The 22,395-nt window shown below is 47.6% G+C and overlaps 1 protein-coding gene across 2 annotated transcripts in view; it reads right to left on the bottom strand.

Moving 5' to 3' along the window:
* Nucleotides 1-749: 749 nt before the first annotated feature.
* GLI2 (GLI family zinc finger 2) overlaps nt 750-22,395 on the bottom strand; it is an 83,382-nt gene continuing 61,736 nt past the window's right edge. For both annotated transcript variants that reach the window (XM_072122053.1, XM_072122054.1), the window contains 9 exons: nt 11,633-11,834; nt 11,228-11,435; nt 10,867-10,977; nt 10,073-10,201; nt 8,253-8,402; nt 7,833-7,997; nt 6,705-6,971; nt 5,055-5,385; nt 750-4,697 (listed from right to left, as the gene is read on the bottom strand). In XM_072122053.1, the coding sequence (XP_071978154.1) occupies nt 2,512-4,697; nt 5,055-5,385; nt 6,705-6,971; nt 7,833-7,997; nt 8,253-8,402; nt 10,073-10,201; nt 10,867-10,977; nt 11,228-11,435; nt 11,633-11,834 (3,749 nt within the window). In that variant the 3' untranslated portion in view covers nt 750-2,511. The remainder of the gene's footprint in view (nt 4,698-5,054; nt 5,386-6,704; nt 6,972-7,832; nt 7,998-8,252; nt 8,403-10,072; nt 10,202-10,866; nt 10,978-11,227; nt 11,436-11,632; nt 11,835-22,395) is intronic.

The raw sequence follows: 22,395 nt of genomic DNA, 5'->3' as shown, positions 1-22,395 counted from the left end.
TGTACAAGAATATAACTGCTATAATACTGCCCCCTATATACAAGAATATAACTACTATAATACTGCCCCCTGTGTACAAGACTATAACTACTATAATACTACCCCCTATGTACAGGAATATAACTACTATAATACTGCCCCCTATGTACAGGAATATTACTACTATAATACTTCCCCCTATGTACAAGAATATAACTACTATAATACTGCCCCCTATATACAAGAATATAACTGCTATAATACTGCCCCCTATGTACAAGAATATAACTACTATAATACTGCCCCCTATGTACAAGACTATAACTACTATAATACTACCCCCTATGTACAGGAATATAACTACTATAATACTGCCCCCTATGTACAGGAATATAACTACTATAATACTACCCCCTATGTACAAGAATATAACTACTATAATACTTCCCCCTATGTACAAGAATATAACTACTATAATACTGCCCCCTATGTACAGGAATATAACTACTATAATACTACCCCCTATGTACAAGAATATAACTACTATAATACTGCCCCCTATGTACAAGAATATAACTACTATAATACTGCCCCAAGGAATATAAGTACTACATGTTACTGTGATGATGTGTCTGGAGTGTTTCAGTGTTACTACCAGTGTATCCTCCCTCCTCTTCCGTGTTGTATGTGGTGCTGGGGTTAGGCCTTATATAGAGAGCAGTTTTATACAGAGAACAGAATGAAAATGCAGACATTTATAAAAAGTACAGGTTTAATATACAAAATGTGTATTTACAAGGCAGTTTTAAATTGTAAAAAACGCTCAGATTTGTCACAGGATATAAATTTCTTGGATCAGTCCCGCTCATCGGCTGGAGCTCTATACATTATATTTACAGCTTGGAAGAAATCCAGAAACACTTCAGATGAAGCAGAAACAAGAATCTGTCAGTGTGACCGGTGCTGAACGAGAGACGCTGGGACCTAGAGGATACACAAGCGGCTAAAGGGGGCGCTCTGCATGATATAGGGGGTGGTGAATGCCAGGGTAATTATTGCACTATACATCCAGCCTACAGGACACCTCCCCACATTCACAATAGCGCCTAATATACTGCATGGACCGCACAGAATAACAGACTGACAATACGGGATAAAGAAAAGTCAGAGCAAGGGTAAAACCTGCATTATATAGTCATAATAATTGTGTATGAGATGGGAGGTAATGATTGTACAATAGTCAGAAGGGGGGCAATCTGTGCACCTAAAGATGAAGCAGGGGACCATCATTGTGCCTACATTCACAGCATGAGGGGGCAGATATGGGGTAAATCATTGTACCTGTTCAATTACAGTACCTCATGTGAGCCGCAGGGGTGACCAATGTACCTACACTCAGACTAGGGAAGAATCACTGTACCTACAGTCAGTACAAAGTGTCAGTGTCTGTACTTACTCTCAGACTAGGGGGTTTTCACTTGTACCTAGAGTCAGATCAAGGGGGGGATCATTGGGTGGGTGTGCAATTACTGTAACTATTGCCAGCCTCAGGGGGATCATTGTACCTACAGTAAGAGGAGGGGGTGATCACTGCCCCTACTACAGTCAGAGCTTTATTTATCAGGTCAGTTAATATCTTTAGTGCTTTACTCACTCCCTGCTCTTTCCCACTTCAATGTCCGATGTGCACAGTTTCATGTTTGTTATACTGAAAAAGTTTCCAAAAATTACTTTATTTCCCGTTGAATGTGACCGAACCTCCCGTCCTCGTGAGCTCATGTCCAGCTGGGGCCTGAATAATGGAAGGGGCTGGAGCATGACATAACAGTAAGGATGAGGAGCTGATTCATGGAGACGCTGCCTCATTCTGCAGAACACAATATGGCTTTTCACAACGTGTGAAATGATTGGCACAACATATGAACGGCACGCAACACTCCCATGCACGAAGACCATAAACGGAGTATTTACACGCGGTTGTAAACAATGGCGAGGCTTGGATGGCTTCAACGTAATGAAGAGTCAATGCATTGATAAGCAGCTGGGAGCCGCTGGCGGCACACCGGGGCTCTGTACGGCTTACACAGCAGCGGTTTGTGTGGAACAAGTCATTGCTGAAGATTTGCTGCTTCTCTCCACACCAGAAACTTGGGAAACTCTTAAGAAATAGTTTATCTTGGGCAGTTTACAGTCCACATCCGTCTTGCATGAGGAAAAGGATGTGGACGTTGGTGGAAGAAGATGCTGAAGAAGAAAAACCAGGAGCTGCAATAATGACTCATTGTGGGAGCCGTCTCCGGAGCCTGCCCGTTGGCACAGTAATTCTCTGCTGTGCATTGTACTTCTATTAGTTCTTCAATACAAATCTCATCTCAGTTCCCTCTACTTGCTTGGCAAGTATGACAGTCCTGCAGTACCGTCGTCTTGATGCATTGGGGATTGTCCTAGAGACAAAGGTCTCTGCACTGCTTACATAGTCACATCGAATCATCAGACCCCACCACTGTCAGCCTTCACAGTCTGTGCTTCTAGTTAGGACATAAGGTTTAGAAATTTATTTTCTTCTGCCAATGTGCTGAGCATGGAGTTCATATCCCCGATGGCCATATTGCTTATCCCGGATGGGACAGAAGGAAAAGTCAAAGAGTTCCTTGGAGTTGTGAGGCGAGAAGAGTTTTGAGAGAGGCTCTGGAGCAGGCCAGGGCTTATGGTCCCTGACATGAGACTGGAATGGTCCCCGTCATCCATCATTGCATCAAAGTCTATGACGGGAGGCTGTTCCAGACCCTGAGAGTCCACTGTGCTGGTGACCTGATTGACTCCTGGAGACGGCATGGTGGGGACCTGCCGTGCCGTACAGTCTGCTCCAGAATTGTAATTGCTGTTCTGTTCGAACATCTGTATTTGGCCTGAGTAATACAGTAAACCATTGTCCTTAGCGTTCATACAGGAGGCTGGCTCAGGTTCTTCACTTGTTCTTTTTGGGGTAGCCTCTGCTGTTTGATGGCATGGACTTTGCTCACTTACCGAGTGCGGACTCCTCATAAAAGTGGGCTGATGCCCGGATTGTATACTCCTTGGCCTGTTGGGTGGATGAGGTGGTGGCCTTGGTTGCATCAATGTGCTATTATTGATCTGACCAGACATTCCCATATTATTGAACAGGTTGGGATTATGTGTGTTGGGGTAGGGATTCGGTGATTGAAGGGTCTCATGATTGGCACCGAAATGACCTGAATAGTTCTGGGGGTTTGTGGGGTGTACCTCCCGGCTGCTGTTCATAATTACATGCTGGTTATTACTCATGGTGCTACTCTGAGGGGAGTGCATATGATGGCCTGGCCTTTCTAACAAATTGGACGAGGGGGATAACTGACACTGGCCATTATTCAGAACTTTTAGTGTGTGTGGAGACTGGTTAAAGCTCTGCTGGTTGTAGTTGGTGTTTTGATTGAGGCTCATCTGCATTTGCCTTTGTTGGTTGTAATTGAACCTCTGCCCATTACAATTCCTCTGTGCCAACTCCTGTTGAGTTGTGGGTAGAGTATTGGCATTTGCCTGGCATGGCTGATGGTTAAAGTTTTGATATTGGCTAAAGTTTTGCTTCTGCTGCACGACCGCCAGATTCCCTTGTGTGAACGCCTGCTTTGGCACATTGGCTGCGACATCTACTGTACCGGAGCTGACTTCATTCCATTGCACAGGCATGTTATTCTTCTGCAAATCGGGAGCAGGGACCCGACACTGGTTCTGAGCTGGTTGCTGATAGTTCTTCATATTATTTTGGAAATTTGGATGATTACTGATGTAAGAAGGAGGTTTATGCTCCGCTGCTCCTCTGTTCTGAGAGTTAATATACTGGACGACATCGTCCGGCAACACAAGGTCATCCTCCCCACCAGGGACATCCATATCAGCTGACATGCCTTCCAGGATGACGTTCTCGCTGATGCTTGGTGGCCGTGGAGAGTAGATGTGTCGGTGAAGGTTCCCATCTGAGCGGGTGTACTGCTGGAGGCTGATATTCCTCTTGTCCATGACCTGTGGCGGATGCAGCGTATTCATGCCATTCATGCTGTGGAAACGCTGGACTCTGGAAAGATGTTGTCCATCAAATCCTACAGTTGCTCTAACAGGGTCACTGGCACGCCTGGTGTTGTTTCCTGGAACCTGATGTGCAAACATTGATGCTGGGGAATGACCCAAACCATCACTGCATCTTCGTGGACCTGGCTGCTGCCGGAAGGCAGGCAAGGAATAATCTGAGCCATCCAGCAAAGACATCTTGCTTCTTAAACTCATCTTCTCCATGTTGGGGAGGGGTGTAGGTGGTGGACCCCCTGTTGCTGCAGCGTACTTGGCTTTCAGTCGATACTGCTGGGCAGGAGTGAGGTTCAGAAGTGTCGGCAATCCATTATGTTGGCTGGCATCACTTGATCTCCTGGAGGCATCAGTGGAGATGGGGTCATAGGAATCAGCAGAGCTGGCGTTGTTCTGTCTCCCACAAAACTGTGAAGCTTCACTGGAACGGCGGCTGGAAAAATAGGGGGAGATCCCTGAAGATCGCCGACTCGTGTACGCGGAGCTGATGGTGCTAGTGGCGCTGTCTCGCCTGTCATTTAGCTGGTTTAACATTGTGATGTCATTCAAAGATAAGTCAGAAATTCTTGGGTTTATGTTCACACTGCCTGGGACACCCATATTGTCAAGTAAGGAGCCTGGAAGAGACAGAAGTAATATTGGGTCAATTCATGGTATTTCATAGGTTTGTGCAGATGTTTCATAAAACATAACCATCTTATCTATTATGGACATTTCCTCCTTCCGGATGTCTCAGGACAGACGCAGACACTCCATCCCTTGGAGAATATGGTATATCAGGCAATGTAAAGGAGAAATTTCCTAACAAGGCACCAGAGGCATAGCTTAAATCATCCCAAGTATAAAATGTATAGTACTGGTCTCCTCATATGACCTGCCCCCCCCCAGTAGTGTGAAAGACAGCCCCCTTAACATCAAGCATGACTTGTAAGAAGCCTAATGACATGATAAAAGGTATCTCCCGTGTAACCTACCATTTCCAGGGATGGCTGGGAGTTTGGTGTTCCTGGCAGGTGGAGCTGAATTAATGAATGAGCAGGATTCCTTCAGTGTCTTTAGCTTCTCCTTCTTGAGCTGCTCCAGTCGCTGTACTGCGGTGCCACCTTGTTTCCTGAGCTGCAGGCCAACCATTGCATTGCCAGACGACACAGTAGAGTCCACCACGGGGCTGGTGTCCTCCAAGCCAAAGATGTCCCCCAGACCTCCCTCACCATGAAACTCTACTCCGCTGTCAGTGTTGTTGGAGTTGCCAAGTGGAGATGGCTCACTGCTGCACGATGACTGACCACCAGGACTGGGCTGCACCTGACAGAGGAGACGTGAGAGGTGCAGGATGAGAGTTGTGATCATAACTGAAGGTACCATGGCGGTGGTCGGATATTGGGGGTATAACCAGCATGCACATGCATTCTGCTCAGGTTCATCTACTAAACTGTGAGGGTTAACGGGTATAAAACTTAATCACTGTATAGTATAAAGTGCTGCTCCTATATAGACTCTCTAGGGGGAGATTTATCAGCAGATCTGTTCTAGGTATGAAATGAAAGCTGAGCTCTGATTGGTTTCTATGGGCAACTAGTACAGTTTTACTTCAGACACTTCTAATAAATCTCCCCCTCTGTGTCTCATATCTTCACAATTTTCAAGACCTCTGCTTGTTATGAGTAAATATATCTGCATCAAATATAGTGCAATGAGCACATGAAATCTCATGCTGACTTATGGATCATGCTGCAGCTGTGGGTTTGTCACAATGTATCAGTACTAAAAGACTGCATCAACTTCTTTCTTTCTTGTTAATTCCAGGCTGATGGCTCTTAGCTGCTCTGATGACAAAACCATCAGTAGATTGAGTGGTACCTGCGTCCAGTATGAAGGTTTGCAGACAGCAGAGGTCTTACAAATGGTGAGTAATTGAAAAGCAAAGTCTATAGAAAAGTTGCAGAACTTTGCATATTGTAAGTTATCAAAATACCCATCATATAATAGAAGATTATGAAACTGAAAAAGAAAATACACAATCTCTCTGCCCCCCCCCCCCCCATTTCTCACCTTAATAAGGTCTGTCCTTAGGAAAGTGTTAGAAAAAGAACAGAAAGAGTGGGTGGAGTAGTTAGTAGGAGACTGAGAGTCACAAGAATCCGCAGTTATTTGCAGGGTACAATGTATGAAGATATATGGGGCTGCTCTGCTACAATATATTAGTGATACATTGTATTGTGCCCTCTATATACAGAGGCCAGGGGTGGAGTAATATAACGCAGCAGCTGATATACAGTCAGGCCGCTGTATAATCCCACCATGGATTCTCCGCAGCTTCTCGCTTCCTCTGGATTAATGTGGATATAAAATATCGGCCTCCAATGTGTTATATCAGCTAATTGGAGCGGAATCCGAATACGCTCCCAGTAAATACTGGAAATCAGCAGCTGACAGGTTTACATACAGCAGTGTGTAATATTAGCCGCCATTCAGACCTGGTCTATGGCTTCTCTTATCACAGTATGAGAGAACATCCTATATAATGTAAAGAATCCACAGTAAAAATGACAAAATCGAGCCACTACTGATTGCTATATGTGCCTCTGCTCTGGATCTGCGGCGCTCAGCGTCTGACTACTCACCATATTGTCCTCAGTCTTGATGGTCCTGGACTGGAATCCATCTTCTCTGCCTCTGGAGCTTCCATTAGCCTCCATGTGGTCTGTGTAGAGTCTGGTACCGACCTCGCTGTCACCATTTTCCCTGGGTCCTGGTCTGGAGATGACGTCATTGCGCTGCTTCTTTGTCACGTGTGCTTCGGGTCCATGGACCGTCTTCACATGTTTCCTGAGAGAGCTAGGGTCTGTGTACCTCTTCGTACATCCCGGGATCTTGCAGATGTACGGTTTCTGGAAAAGTCAAATCATCGCAAATACAACATGAAATCCAAACTTCAGGGGTTCAAACATTACCTGGGACTGGAAAGGCAGGGGATGGCTGGGCCTATGAGATTTGGGTTTGGCAAAATGTTCACTAACAAGATTCACTAACTGGAAGCAGAGATCTTAAACATAGGAATTTAGTATCCCATGTACTGCAGCAAAAAATTAGCAATTCTTGGTGCAAGACAAATTTTGCCAAAAATGTGCCACTTTTCTCTCACTGGGTTATAACAGGGAGAAGAGAAGTGAGTGGAGTTTTATCATAACTAATTTGTGCATAACTTACTGTGCGGCTCTTTGGCTGCTCCTATCACACACACTAATGTTACACAGAGGCCCAAGGATTGATGTATTCAGTGACGCATTAGTACAGTGTAAATCCTGCCTTCAGTCTCTGATACAAGCCCCCGGTCCTCCCCCGCCACCTCTTCTGTACCAGTCCTCTGCTGTTCTGCTTTCCATCACTACCCTATTAACTAACAACCTGGCCGTGTCTATTGAAGCAATAAAACTGCAGGTTATATGTTAGCGCCAGGTCCGGGGATGACCGCAGGGGTCTATATGATGCATGTGGTGAATATAAAGAGAAGCCAGCAGATTCCAGGTCTGCAGCACAGGTGCTTCCCATTTCCTCTGCTCGGCCCTTACAGGACGCGCTGGTTTTATAGTCCACACCTATTTGGCATCAATGCGCCAACACAACATCTGCAGCCACTTTAAGAAAACACAGAACCAGCGGGGGTGCGGTCTGGCGCTCGGCACAATAAAATGTGTAACAAGGAAGGTATTTTTTTTCCTCCTGTACGAGTCCGATGTGGAACCCCTCACCTCGTTAGAGTGAGTCCTGTTTTGGTGCTTGGCGCGGTCAGACGCGTTGGAGAAGGCTTTGTTGCAGCCCTCATGCTCGCACACGTATGGCTTCTCTCCGGTGTGAGACCGCAGGTGAGTCTTCAGGTTTTCCAGCCTGGAATATGCTTTAAAGCAACCTTCGAACTAAATAAAGAGGGAATAGAAAACTTGTCAAAACATGTTCATCTCAACCCAAATAAGTGTGGGGTCTCTCATCATGTTCTCCCACCCCCTACGCTAAGAGCGTTAGCGCAGCACTTTTCGTAGGCCTCCCCCTGGACTTCCTCGGAGGTGCAGTAAGTACAGTGGTTAGGGACGTCCCCGGAGGGGCAGTGTCAGCTACTATTTATGGGTCGGTGTGCTGCAGCTGCTGACATTGGCAGTTTTTCGGCAGCTTACCGTGCATTTATGAGGCTTTTCTCCGGTATGCCTCCTCATGTGAACCACCAGCATGTACTGCGCTTTAAAGGGTTTCTGCTCCCGTGTACAGTCCTGCCAGCGACACACAAACTCCTTCCTCTCGCCGTGAATGTGCTCATTATTGATGTGCTGTGGAGGGAACATGCAGAGGGTAATTATCTGCGTGCTGTGGCCATGATGTATCGTACATTATACATGAGCCCAATAATAAATATCATCCACTTATACAGAACGGTGAGGGAACCAAAATTCTCAAAATACTGCAAATCTCTTTGTATCCCCTGTAAATTGGTGCATACAAAAAGCACCACTGAAAACAGCGCCACAAATACATCAACATTGGACTTTTTATGTGGCTCAATCTGCAAATATTCCGGACAAACACAATTCCAATTTTTTGTTGTAATAAGTCTTGACCTGCTGTGCAGCAATGATGATGGGCAGGTTCCTGAGAGGAGGGGGAAGGGGGTGTGCTGGGTAATAATAATGAAGCAGGCTTTCCAAGAACTGGATCAGATTATGAACTGGTTTTTGAGGGGTTATCGCATGCGTTAACGGTTGCATTTTGTAAACACACATGTTAACAGCTGTTTAATAAGGCAAATCACTCTTCAGCTATTCCAATGCGTTTTTAAACGCATGCGGTAAATGCAACGTGTGACTGCACCCTTAAGGTTTCTCAGGGATCTGTAATAATAAACTGGATCTCTAGGGGTAGGATCTGCACTATGATTACTAATTGGTCCCTCAGGGATCTGCCCTGTGATGATTAGTAGGTCCCTCAGGGGTGGAGCTCCCCTTATATCCCCATCTCCCTCCCATATAGATTGTGAGCCCTTGGGGAAGGGTCCTCCTCCCACTTGTCTCCTGATCACTGTAGTTTTGTATTTTGTACTTTCATTTGTTTGTATCTTAATGTAATTGTATGTGAACCCCTTACTGATTGTACAGCACAAGAAATAAATGCCCTAACTAAATAATAGTAATCTGCTGTCTGATAACAAGTTGGTTCTCTAGGGGATAGGATCTGCCCCATGATTATTAAAAGGTCCCTCAGGGGTGGGACCTGCACTATTATGATTAGCAGGTTACCCTTGGGTGGAATTTTCCCTATGATAATGAGCAGGGTCCTAAGGGGGGGAATCATGATAATGAACTGGATCTCCAGGGGCAGGATCTGCCCTATGATGATTACAACGTCCCCCAGGGGTGGGATATTTCCTTTGAGTAGCAAGTTCCTCAGGGGAGGGATCTCCTGTGTGATAATGAACTGGATCTTCAGGGGTTGTTTCTTCCCTATGATTATTAGCGGGACCCCATGTGTGGAATCCGCCCTATGATGATTAACAGGTCCCTCAGGGGTAGAATCCGCCCTATGATGATTAACAGGTCCCTCAGGGGTAGAATCCGCCCTATGATGATTAACAGGTCCTTTAGGGGAAGGATCTACCCTATGATGATTAGAAGGTGCCTTTGGGGTAGGATCTATGATGATGAGCAGGTCCGGGGTGGGATCTGCTGTTTGATAATGAGCAGGTTCTCCAGGGGTGGGATCTACCCTATTATGATTAGCAGGTTCCTTAGGGGTAGGATCTGTTCTGATGTAATGAGTTGGTTCTCTAGGGATGGGATCTGCATTATGATGATGATCTATGATCTATTTTTCTAGGGATGGGATCTGGTATGTCCTGACAAATACCATTACAGTTTATTGGTGTAATCTGTGGCTTTGTGTATTTGCTTCCCGACATGATGGATACACACATAGTAATGAATCTGAGGTGACCGGGACAACTCACATGAACCAACTGGTCCTGGGTGTCAAACTCCTTGGTGCAGCTCTCCCAGTGGCAATTGGTCTCATAGATGACCTCTGGTTCCTGTTTACAGTCTTCTCTGTCCAAATCGTCTTTCAGGTCAGTTACATCCTGCCGGAAGGAGAAAGAGCGTAAAGACTAAAAGGAGTTGGTTTTATAGGTGGACAATCACTAAAGGACCACCAGAATTGTAAACCAATCACACTGACATACTGATGTGAGCCCCCTCTGGCAGGATCTGTTCTCCTTTTAGCTTCTTATATCCTTGTTTGTACATAAAAAAGCTTCAATAATTATGCAAATGAGCCTGAGGGGCTCTAGGTTCCATTAACCTCTCTGGAGCCCGGAGCTTCTCATGCACTCATTTGCATAATTTTTAAAGCATTTGTTAAAACAAGCCCATGAGAAGCTAAATGAAAAATGAATCCTGTCAAAGGGGGCACACACCAGTATGTCAGTGTGCTTGGTTTACAATCCTTCATCCTGGTGGTAGATGTCCTTTAAGGTTGTTGTTTTATTATGTTATTTCTGTAATATAAAGGGTAGTTTCCCAGTAGAGAGAATAACAGGAAAGTCCCAAATCAGGATGTTGTTTATTACAGGAGACATCAGTCATCAAATACACAACTATCAATCATGTTCTTGTGTATCATTCACTTGTTTGACGTACAGTCACAGTTTATGGGGCACATACATGTTGGATACAATGTACCAGTGATGTTCAGTAGATTTGTTTGATTTCACACATATCCTGCATGTGTGTATGATCATATTACCGGGGGGCTGGGGGAGTCCCTGCTTGGTGCCTCCTCTTCGATCTTGACCTTGCTGCGCTTGTTGATCACCTGATTGACCGTACTGCTCACCGCTGACTCGCTGCTCGGCTTCTAGTAAGAGTTGCATAGGCGATCAGTTAGACAATGGAGGAAACAGAAGTCTACAAAGTCCATTTAACTCCATGGTAATTACTAGGCCACTATTGTGGATATTATCCAGTACAAATGTATTAAACTAAACTCACGGAGGTGCGATCCTAAAGGGTGTGTCCAGGATCAGAACCACACACCTGCATAGCACTACATCTATCTACAGGTTATTTGTGGCTCTACACGAGGGCTCCACAAGCTGCCTGCTCACCTGGCTGGGGATGGATGTAGCATTGCTGCTGTGGGTTTGGGCTGGCACAGGGCTGGAGGCTGGCACACACCCCTGCTGGCGCAGTGCAAGGGTGGGGGATGGATGAATGAGCGGACTGTGCCCAAATGTGGAGCTCAGACTCCTCTGCTGGTTCAGTAGCTGCTGGTAGGCCATTGGGTTGATGGGATGAGGGAAACTGAAGGCTGGACTGGAAGAGACGAGGAATCAGATCTATTGTTACAATGTATCAGAGGTAACAACTACTGTACATAATTCAGAGAGAACCATAAATGTCAGTGTACTGAATCATATAGAAATAATGTGACAAGGAGATATCCTGCTAGATGATCCATTGCCCCTCTCCATATCCCAGATATGGTGAAGCAGAGCTAACACTTCACTCACCTGATCGCTCCGGCTGATAAGTGCCCATAGGAGCCGCTGGCGGCAGAGCTGCTCCGGGAGTTGTTGATATACGCCACCAGTGAGTTGGGGGACGTGCGGATCATGGTCTGCAGGTCTATGCTGGCATCAGAGAGGGGCGAGATAGATAGGGCCCTCTTCCGGCTTAATCGAGGGGTGACCCGGGGACTCGAGAACCTCGATACTGGGTAAGAGTAAGCAAACAAAGTAATGAAAATTGAGCTGTACATCACATACACATATCCCCTGGCCAGGCCATGTATATCCTCTACATCCAGTATATACTATGGTGGCAAAATTGTGGGGTGCAGGCCTCAGGGGGTGACCTCAGATGGGGCGTGACTTCTGCTTTGTACATGTAGTTACAATGTATCCACTGTGCTCTTATTGTATAAGAGAATCCGCCGGCACAAATATAATTATCCAATGAGGGATGACTAATGAGTGGGGATTCGGAGACGGCGGATTACAATGTGTTTTCCTCCCTCTATTAGCTGGCGGAAGCAGGACAGCGCTGGCAGCCGTATCTATCTCTGCCGCGGCCACCTCTGGGGAGACCTGTTTATTAATGCGCCACTTCCCCTGATAAATTATCAAACACAAAGAAAAACTTTGTGCTCATTTTTCTGTCCTCGTTTGCATTGATTTATGTTGGTGTTCGCCACTTACCTGCATCCCCATTAATATAGTCATGAGGGTGCGAGCGCTGCCTGCGACTATCTGACCAATGTGTGGACGTCTGCAGAATTTACTGCTCCACCTCATAGGAAACCAACCTGGATCCTGAGCCACAGCTGGGACCAAGGGGAAACGGAGGCATCCTTATTGAGCAAATTTTACAGAGAGAAGAGATGGGAGCTTAAAATTACCACCCCTATTGTGGAGAATAGGAGACCCTTTAAGCACAACTTTGCAAATCTTTTGATGCCTGCAGATAGGACAAGTCCTTAACATCCTCAATGCCCCTGTGGAGTAGGAGCACGGTCATCCTCAGAGCCACCCCACCTCTATGTTCCCCCAAATCTGTAGATGTTCTCCTCAGGCTTATGATTTGCAGATGACACCGATCCCCTTTCTACTACAGACAGGACACATAGAAGGATCACATCAGCACTTGGAATAAAATAAATCTGAGTCGTCTCTGTGGCCGTTGTCCAGCAGCCGAGCAAATGACCAGCTTCTGGCACAGTGCGAGCACTCCGAAGACAAGGGCGGTCACAGAGCAGAGCCTGCAGCTGCCCGGCCGCCATCAATCACACACTGTGTGGCCCTGAAACACGCAGGATCCTGGCCAAGCTCAGGACAGAGCCATGAAGCGCAGCTCACAGACGCAGCACTAAGAATCGCCTCACTACCTGCGACCACCCAGCAATCACGACTGATCACTGCTATTGATCTCTCACATTTTCTCTTCTCTGAATTTAGTGTCTGATGTCTACAAATTAAGCATTTTTTTTTTTTAAACAAAACCGATTGAGATAAATTTAAGTGTTTGTGCTTCTTATAATAAATTTATCCAAATTCTGGTGTGAACCAGGCCATAACTGATCCAGCTGATTTTATGAGAACAAGGAGTATGGAGCTCACTACATACAGATTATACACCACCACTAGGGGGAGCTCACTACATACAGATTATACACCACCACTCGGGGGAGATCACTACATACAGATTATACACCACCACTAGGGGGAGCTCACTACATACAGATTATACACCACCACTAGGGGGAGCTCACTACATACATATTATACACCACCACTAGGGGAGCTCAATACATACAGATTATACACCACCACTAGGGGGAGATCACTACATACAGATTATACACCACCACTAGGGGGAGATCACTACATACAGATTATACACCACCACTAGGGGGAGCTCACTACATACAGATTACACACCACCACTAGGGAGAGATCACTACATACAGATTATACACCACCACTAGGGGGAGCTCACTACATACAGATTATACACCACCACTAGGGGGAGCTCACTACATACATATTATACACCACCACTAGGGGGAGATCACTACATACAGATTATACACCACCACTAGGGGGAGATCACTACATACAGATTATACACCACCACTAGGGGGAGGTCACTACATACAGATTATACACCATCACTAAGGGGAGGTCACTACATACAGATTATACACCACCACTAGGGGGGGGTCACTACATACAGATTATACACCACTACTAGGAGGAGATCACTACATACACATTATACATGACCACTAGGGGGAGCTCACTACATACATAATCTACACTACCACTAGGGGGAGCTCACTACATACATAATATACACTACCACTAGGGGGAGCTCACTACATACATAATATACACTACCACTAGGAGGAGCTCACTACATACATAATATACACTACCACTAGGGGGAGCTCACTACATACAGATTATACACCACCACTAGTGGGAGCTCACTACATACAGATTATACACCACCACTAGGGGGAGCTCACTACATACAGATTATACACCACCACTAGGGGGAGATCACTACATACAGATTATACACCACCACTAGGAGGAGCTCACTACATACACATTATACACCACCACTAAGGGGAGGTCACTACATACAGATTATACACCACCACTAGGGGGAGGTCACTACATACAGATTATACAACACCACTAGGTGGAGCTCACTACATACAGATTATACACCACCACTAGGGGGAGGTCACTACATACAGATTATACACCACCACTAGGGGGAGATCACTACATACAGATTATACACCACCACTAGGAGGAGCTCACTACATACAGATTATAGACCAATACTAGGAGGAGCTCACTACATACAGATTATATACCACCACTAGGGGGAGATCACTACATACAGATTTTACACCACCACTAGGGGGAGATCACTACATACAGATTATACACCAATACTAGGAGGAGCTCACTACATACAGATTATACACCACCACTAGGGGGAGATCACTACATACAGATTATAGACCACCAGTAGGGGGAGATCACTACATACAGATTATACAACACCACTAGGAGGAGATCACTACATACAGATTATAGACCACCAGTAGGGGGAGATCACTACATACAGATTATACACCACCACTAGGTGAAGCTCACTGCATACAGATTATACACCACCACTAGGAGGAGCTCACTACATACACATTATACACCACCACTAGGGGGAGATCACTACATACAGATTATATACCACCACTAGGGGAAGGTCACTACATACAGATTATACACCACCACTAGGGGGAGGTCACTACATACAGATTATACACCACCACTAGGGGGAGGTCACTACATACAGATTATACACCACCACTAGGGGGAGGTCACTACATACAGATTATACACCAATACTAGGAGGAGCTCACTACATACAGATTATATACCACCACTAGGGGGAGATTACTACATACAGTTTTACACCACCACTGGGGCGAGATCACTACATACAGATTATACACCACCACTAGGAGGAGCTCACTACATACAGATTATACACGACCACTAAGGGGCGCTCACTACATACAGATTATACACCTCCACTAGGGGGAGGTCACTACATACAGATTATACACCACCACTAGGGGGAGATCACTACATACAGATTATACACCACCACTAGGAGGAGATCACTACATACAGATTATACACCACCACTAGGGGGAGGTCACTACATACAGATTATACACCACCACTAGGGGGAGATCACTACATACAGATTTTACACCACCACTAGGGGGCGCTCACTATATACAGATTATACACCACCACTAGGGGGAGATCACTACATACATATTATACACCACCACTAGGAGGAGATCACTACATACAGATATTACACCACCACTAGGGGGAGATCACTACATACAGATATTACACCACCACTAGGGGGAGCTCACTACATACAGATTATACACCACTACTAGGGGGAGATACAGTCACTAACAGAAGGATTGGGCCAGATCCGAGCCTGCTCTGCTGCGAGGACCTTTTCGTGTTTCCTCCTGTTAATTTCCACGCCCTGATGTGACACTAATGAGACACTAATTGGCCGCTGATGTTGCAAAAACTAACATCTCCATTCTGCCCTCATCCTCCTGTTCTCCGGAGCTGACAGCTCTCCGCCACTTCCTGGACATCACTCCCAGAATGGTTTTAAGTACTTATACTTGTCTGCGGTTTATACAGTGCACAAATCCCGCGTGACTGGAGAGCACCAAGGCAGGACGCCCTGAAATCTAGGAAACTGTTGCCCCTGGATTAAGGTCAGGAGCTGTGCCTGCTGGCGGACCACCAAGCCCTGAACACCAGGGGTCTTAAAGAGGATTTCAGCTTTAATGTTGAAGAAGTTGAACAACTTCCTAATAGTCGTGGTATTCTAGTTCCTCAGCACTGACAACAAGCTATAGAGATGCTTCTCAGAGTTGAGGTTTTGCTACAATGTTATCCAATCTAGAAAATACAAACTGCCTTTGCTACTTTTTACCTGCACTGAAACATTGCAGCAAAACCTCAGAAAAAAAAACCCTGCTGCCTTTAGCATTGTCTACACTGATGGAACAATCTTAGAGAAGTGGAGACAGGACTGCGCCCCCTGAGGGCGGGTTCACACATTGCGCTTTGGTTGCATTTCCTTTGCGTTTAAAATGCATTATAACAGCGGAGGAGAGAGGATTTGCCCAATTACAGTACTATTTCCATTTGCAACACCCTCGCCGATGCAAGGCGAAGGAGTGCTTGCGAATACGTCCCACAGCATATCAATACATCACACAGGGGACATTGCAGTGGTAGATCCTGCCTGGCAAGGCAGGAGTTAAGTGTTTTGTATGATGCAAGATCTGTCGTCCAATCACTTGTATTGCATTCTGTCCAATGTAAGCTGAGATGTAATTGGAGGAACAGCCACCACCTGACCTAGGGGCTATAAAACCCCTGGCCAGGAATATTCCAGAGCTCAGTTCCAGGCAGACCTGATGGTCTGCAGGACACTAGAAGAGGCTAGTTTTAGCCTAGCTCAGATGAGAAGAAGCAGACTGGGTTACCCCAGTCCAGACTCTATTCAGCCAGCATACCATACCAGAGCAGGAAGAGCCTAGCCCCTGCCTCTGAAGAGTGGAGCTAATAGATAAGAGTTAGTGAGGAAAGGGGTATCATCCTACCTTCAAGGGTGATACCTGAACCACTCCAGGACAAGCTGAAGCTTCCTATTAGGACACAGCTACCTCCCAGCCTGCCCTCTGCATCCAGGCTGGCGATCTACCTCCTGTGGCTTCCTCCAAATGCATCTCAGCACTCCACCATTCTGTTAAAGGCACGTTGCTGATGTTCCTGTCGGTTCCAATAAAGAACTGTAAGTTGTTTTTGTTCAACCTCTGCCTCCGTCTGGTCCCTGCTACTACGGCTGTCACCATCACAGGCACCCTGTCCACCACACAGAGACGAATACTCTAGACACCAAAGGGTTGCCCCAGGGAGATCCGCTATAGCAGCCTCTCCCTCATCATTTCTTGTCAACACCACCCTGCTGGAGACCTGCCAGGCTGTAGGACAGCCCTCCGGTTCCCCATACCAAGCACCGTGACACAAGCGTGCTTAGGCCGCAACCGCCAGCCACTCAGGTACTGCGGGCCCCGGCTGACTCCAGGCCCCGAGAAAAAGGCTAGGCCCCGGTGGGGGATGTTGCAAGTGGCGTCACGAACAGGATTGATACTTCTGTGCCTTATTCCGGCATTAAAGACTATCCTTTATTGAAAAAAGACTGTGCTGCCTAACCCTGCTACCATTCGGGTATAGGCCCAAGTGATTGTGTGTTTCTGCATTGAACTGTATTACTGCTTCCACGTGCTGTCGAGCACCGCTCCAGCACTCAAGAGGTTAACCCCATGCCAAGAACTTTGTCAGCTCTGCTACATCTGGCGCTGCCGCGCCTGAAGCATTTTTACCTCACAAAACTGTGGCGCAGCAAGTAATCCCAGCCCGCCAAAACCTTCACTGGCGGGAAACCCAGATGACACATCAAGCTCCACCCACGCACGAAGGGCGCGAACCCCGCCTCCTGTGGCGCAGGAAAAATTAGAGCCCGCCACAGCTCTTGGCGGGAAGGGCTTGGACTCCTCCCTCTGGCACGAAGCGGACTTCCTGCCCCGCCTCAACGAAAGGCCAGAACTCGTGAGGATCTTGGACAGTGAGGTCAGCACCATGTGGGGTCCTCGGCCATTTCCTGCGGTAGAGCAACCCGAGTTCTTGGAGGTTCTGGAGACCATGGTTTTGGTCTCTGCTCAGCCGGTCCGGAGGCCCTTCGCTGGGCACCGGCTGCATCGTGGACTGACCCGGGCCTTCGTCACCAGGACGTACTTCCAAAGGGTGACAGAGCGCCAAGTACCACCCGGGCGGTTCCTAGTGCCTCTCCCGGCTACCATGCTACCCGGCCCCGACTCCTGTAGAGCCAGCGCCTGGGCCTACTGCTGCCGTGCGACCTGCATCGAGGCCCACTGCTCCTGCCGACCAGCCTGCCAGCCCTGCTGTGGTGGTTCCTGACCCTCCAGCTGCTCCTGCTCCAGTTCCGGCACCTGCCCGACAACCTGCGAGACCCGAGCCTACACCGGAGCGACCTACCCCAGCACCGGCACCTCCGCAGCCTCGAGGCCGAGGTTAGGCCCTCCGCCGGCAACTCCGAGACGCTGTCTCGGAACAGCGACGCCAAGAAAAGGAGGCCCAGCGCTACATGGCCGGCTGGTCTAAAGAGGGAGCCTGGGTGAAGAAAAACCGCACCACCGGCATGGTCCGGTACTTCGACCGGCAGCGGGGCTATGGCTTTGCCACTCAGGACTATACCGGACTGGAAGTATTTATCCCCCGCCGGTCCGTCAAAACGCCTGACTTGCCGGAGAGACTTCACAATTTGAGACCGGGGGAGTGTATCGAATTTTCCCTGCAGGAGGGACCTCGAGGGCCGTGGGCAGCTGGCATGATCCGGATCCCAGACTACGATGAGGACCACTACCCATCGTGCGATGAGCTGTATGAGGACGACGAGTGGCCGGAGTCTCCGAATACCTCTTCTTCCTCGGCTGCGAGTCCCCGGGCGGTGACCCACGTGAATGCTCCATCCACGGTGATCGTGAGTACGGGCCCCATTGCTATTCATGGGCCGGGAATGATCCAGGGCGCCACCCCCACCGTCTCTCCGGCAGGGAGCGTTGCCAGTTCCCGCAGTTCTTCCGTGGGAGAGGATATCCCGGTTGGTGAGCCTTGTCCGGAGGCTCCAACTAGATCCTATTCTCCCCCTGCCGGTTATCAGTGGGGTGACGACCCGGCCCCAGAAGAATCGGAGCAGGAGGGAGCCGCGGCGCTGCCGCAGGATCCCATTTATTTCTTTCTGGACCCCTCTGTGGTTCCTGGCTCTGTTGAGCCCCCGGCTGGAACAGCCGACACCCCGGGTGACAGCCCCCCTCCGCCTGAATGTCAGGAGGATGCTGCTGCGCCTGCAGTTCCTGCAGCTGCCACCGGGTGTCCCCAGCCGGCTCCTACCACCGCTGAGGATGCACAGGATTCCCTGCTGACTTTGGATCCTGTCCCTGCTGAACCCAGCAAGATGCATCTGATTAACCCCTGATGGGCTGTAGCCCTCTTCAGGTACTGTGCATATTGTAAATATTTATTTCTGTCCCTACCCTATAGAGCCAGAAACTGTCCTGAGACTCTTACCCTTATTTATCTCAGTTAAGAGATTTTCCACTGTCATGTGCTATGATAGCACCCCTCCTCTGCCACAGCAGAGATTCCTACAAAGGACTCTGTCCCTGTACACATAGAGGAGACCCTTTGCTTCTTTATTGCACTTTTCCCCACATCAAGGGCTGTACCCAGAAGATGGACTTTGCTATTAAAGACCTTCTGTGAGACTTTTGCCAACTCCAAGGAAAAGTTGCTACTTTATTGACTTATTATATTGCACTTAATGCCTTCCTTTTAGGTATGGACATTCTGCATGCACTATTATGCCTTTTCCTTTTCAGGTAAAGAGACATTTTATTCTGCTACCCTGTGTAGCCTACCTCTGTAACGTTTGTAATGTTTGTAAGATGTGTACCCATTGGGCTCCTAAGCCAATGTGAGTTTACAACATGTTTGCACATTGTCAATATATGTCAGTAGTTTGCACTAACCTTTTATAGGCTTTTCAGATTGTAGTGTGGCTGTGTCGGACCGTCTCTATGTAAAACCCTGACCGCTACCTTATCCCTCAAACCGAGGTTTGCACGTGGGGGTAGTCCGTAAACTGCGGGTCTTTAGGGGACCGGGGGTGTTACAGAGATAGCACCTGGATGGCGCTCATACAAGGGTAAGAATGTTAGTCGGCAGGTACTTGTACATTGTACAATGTCTTATTGTGTCACATATGCCAATGTAATGCATATATATACACACTATATATTTGTCGCCAGGGAAGAAGTGTTTACATAACAAATATACAGGCCCTGGTGCAAGGAGTGGATTACAGTACATGACACCACACCTTTCCTACTGTACAGTTTGGTTTAATGGCGTTAGCGACCAACTGTCATACTTAGCATTTACATCTGTGTCTTAGTCCGACACCAACCCAGGTGCCTGTCTCCAGGACCATGGGCGGTTTGTCCCTACATATCATGTAGCCTACACTTCATAGAAGTGCCCCTATCTACCTCTGCGCCCCAAACCATCCGTAGTCGAGCCGAGGGCGGCTCTTTCAATTGCCCCGGGGGTATGCAGCACCCTCGCCGATGCAAGGCGAAGGAGTGCTTGCGAATACGTCCCACAGCATGTCATCACATCACACAGGGGACATTGCAGTGGTAGATCCTGCCTGGCAAGGAGTTAAGTGTTTTGTATGATGCAAGATCTGTCGTCCAATCACTTGTATTGCATTCTGTCCAATGTAAGCTGAGATGTAATTGGAGGAACAGCCACCACCTGACCTAGGGGCTATAAAACCCCTGGCCAGGAATATTCCAGAGCTCAGTTCCAGGCAGACCTGAGGGTCTGCAGGACACTAGAAGAGACTAGTTTTAGCCTAGCTCAGATGAGAAGAAGCAGACTGGGTTACCCCAGTCCAGACTCTATTCAGCCAGCATACCATACCAGAGCAGGAAGAGCCTAGCCCCTGCCTCTGAAGAGTGGAGCTAATAGATAAGAGTTAGTGAGGAAAGGGGTATCATCCTACTTTCAATGGTGATACCTGAACCACTCCAGGACAAGCTGAAGCTTCCTATTAGGACACAGCTACCTCCCAGCCTGCCATTGCATCCAGGCTGGTGATCTACCTCCTGTGGCTTCCTCCAAATGCATCTCAGCACTCCACCATTCTGTTAAAGGCACGTTGCTGATGTTCCTGTCGGTTCCAATCTGCCTCCATCTGGTCCCTGCTACTACGGCTGTCACCATCACGGGCACCCTGTCCACCACACAGAGACGAATACTCTAGACACCAAAGGGTTGCCCCAGGGAGATCCGCTACAGCAGCCTCTCCCTCATCATTTCTTGCCAACACCACCCTGCTGGAGACCTGCCAGGCTGTAGGACAGCCCTCCGGTTCCCCATACCAAGCACCGTGACACAAGCGTGCCTAGGCCGCAACCGCCAGCCACTCAGGTACTGCGGGCCCCGGCTGACTCCAGGCCCCGAGAAAAAGGCTAGGCCCCGGTGGGGGATGTTGCACATTTGTTAACGTGATGTTAAGTGTGTTAACAAAAGGAATGTGTTAACACATTGTTAACACTTGTGTTAACATCGCGTTTACAATGCGTTTTTTAAACGCAAATGTTAACTGTAATGTAGTTAGGCAAATCACCTCTCCTCAGCTGTTGTAATGTGTTTTAAAATGCAATGAAAACGCAACCAAAGCGCAACGTGTGAACGCGCCCGAGGCCGCATTCACACATCACAGTTTCTGATGCAGCCTCAGAGAATCTTACATGGATGTAGGGCATGAAACATAGAAAGTGGGGCAGACACATCGGGTGTATCGTATCGGCTGTGAAGTCCAATGAACTCTGTTCTCTGTTGTCAGCCACTTCAGTGCAGGCTGTATATAGGGATCTCCCTTTTGACGCAGGCCGCGCTGGCCCTTTAATACGGGTTCCATAGCACCAGCAGTAAAAGGGAAACCTCCTCCACAGTTCTCCTATGGACTCCAATTTTCCGCCTGCCCCCCGATCTGGATTTTCCTCCTAATCCGGTTGTGATGTTATTGTAAATGATGATTGAGATGACAATTAAGAGTAAACTGCGGTCTGTCTGCGCTGGCGGGAAGTCGCTGCGTGACAAAGCTAAAGGGGTCAGGCTAGGCCAGAACATGCAGAGGGGGTTTATACTAGGACAAGAGGGGGAATGTTGCCCAGATCCAGGCCGATACACTGTAACAAACCCATCAGCTGTGTGAGAGCTTTCACAGCTGAAGAGCTTGTAGCAGTTGTATCAAGTTGAGGAAGTTTTCTATAAGTTGATACTTTCCTCCTGCACTGATACAATGTCATAAACTTACACAACAGCAGAGACATTTTTCCTCCTGATAATTTAAACTGATACAATTGTAGCAAACACTCAGCTGTGTGAGGTCTGCATGGCTTTAGAGGCTTGGAGGTTAAATTAGACTTCAATTCAATGACAGGAAGCGAGGACCTTGGTAAGTGTGAATCAAAATCTAGTCTAAAGTCACA

Source organism: Engystomops pustulosus, chromosome 8, assembly GCF_040894005.1.
Source record: "Engystomops pustulosus chromosome 8, aEngPut4.maternal, whole genome shotgun sequence".
NCBI lineage: Eukaryota > Metazoa > Chordata > Amphibia > Anura > Leptodactylidae > Engystomops > Engystomops pustulosus.
The sequence above is the reverse complement of the archived record's forward strand: the minus strand, read 5'-3'. Positions and strand labels throughout refer to the sequence as shown.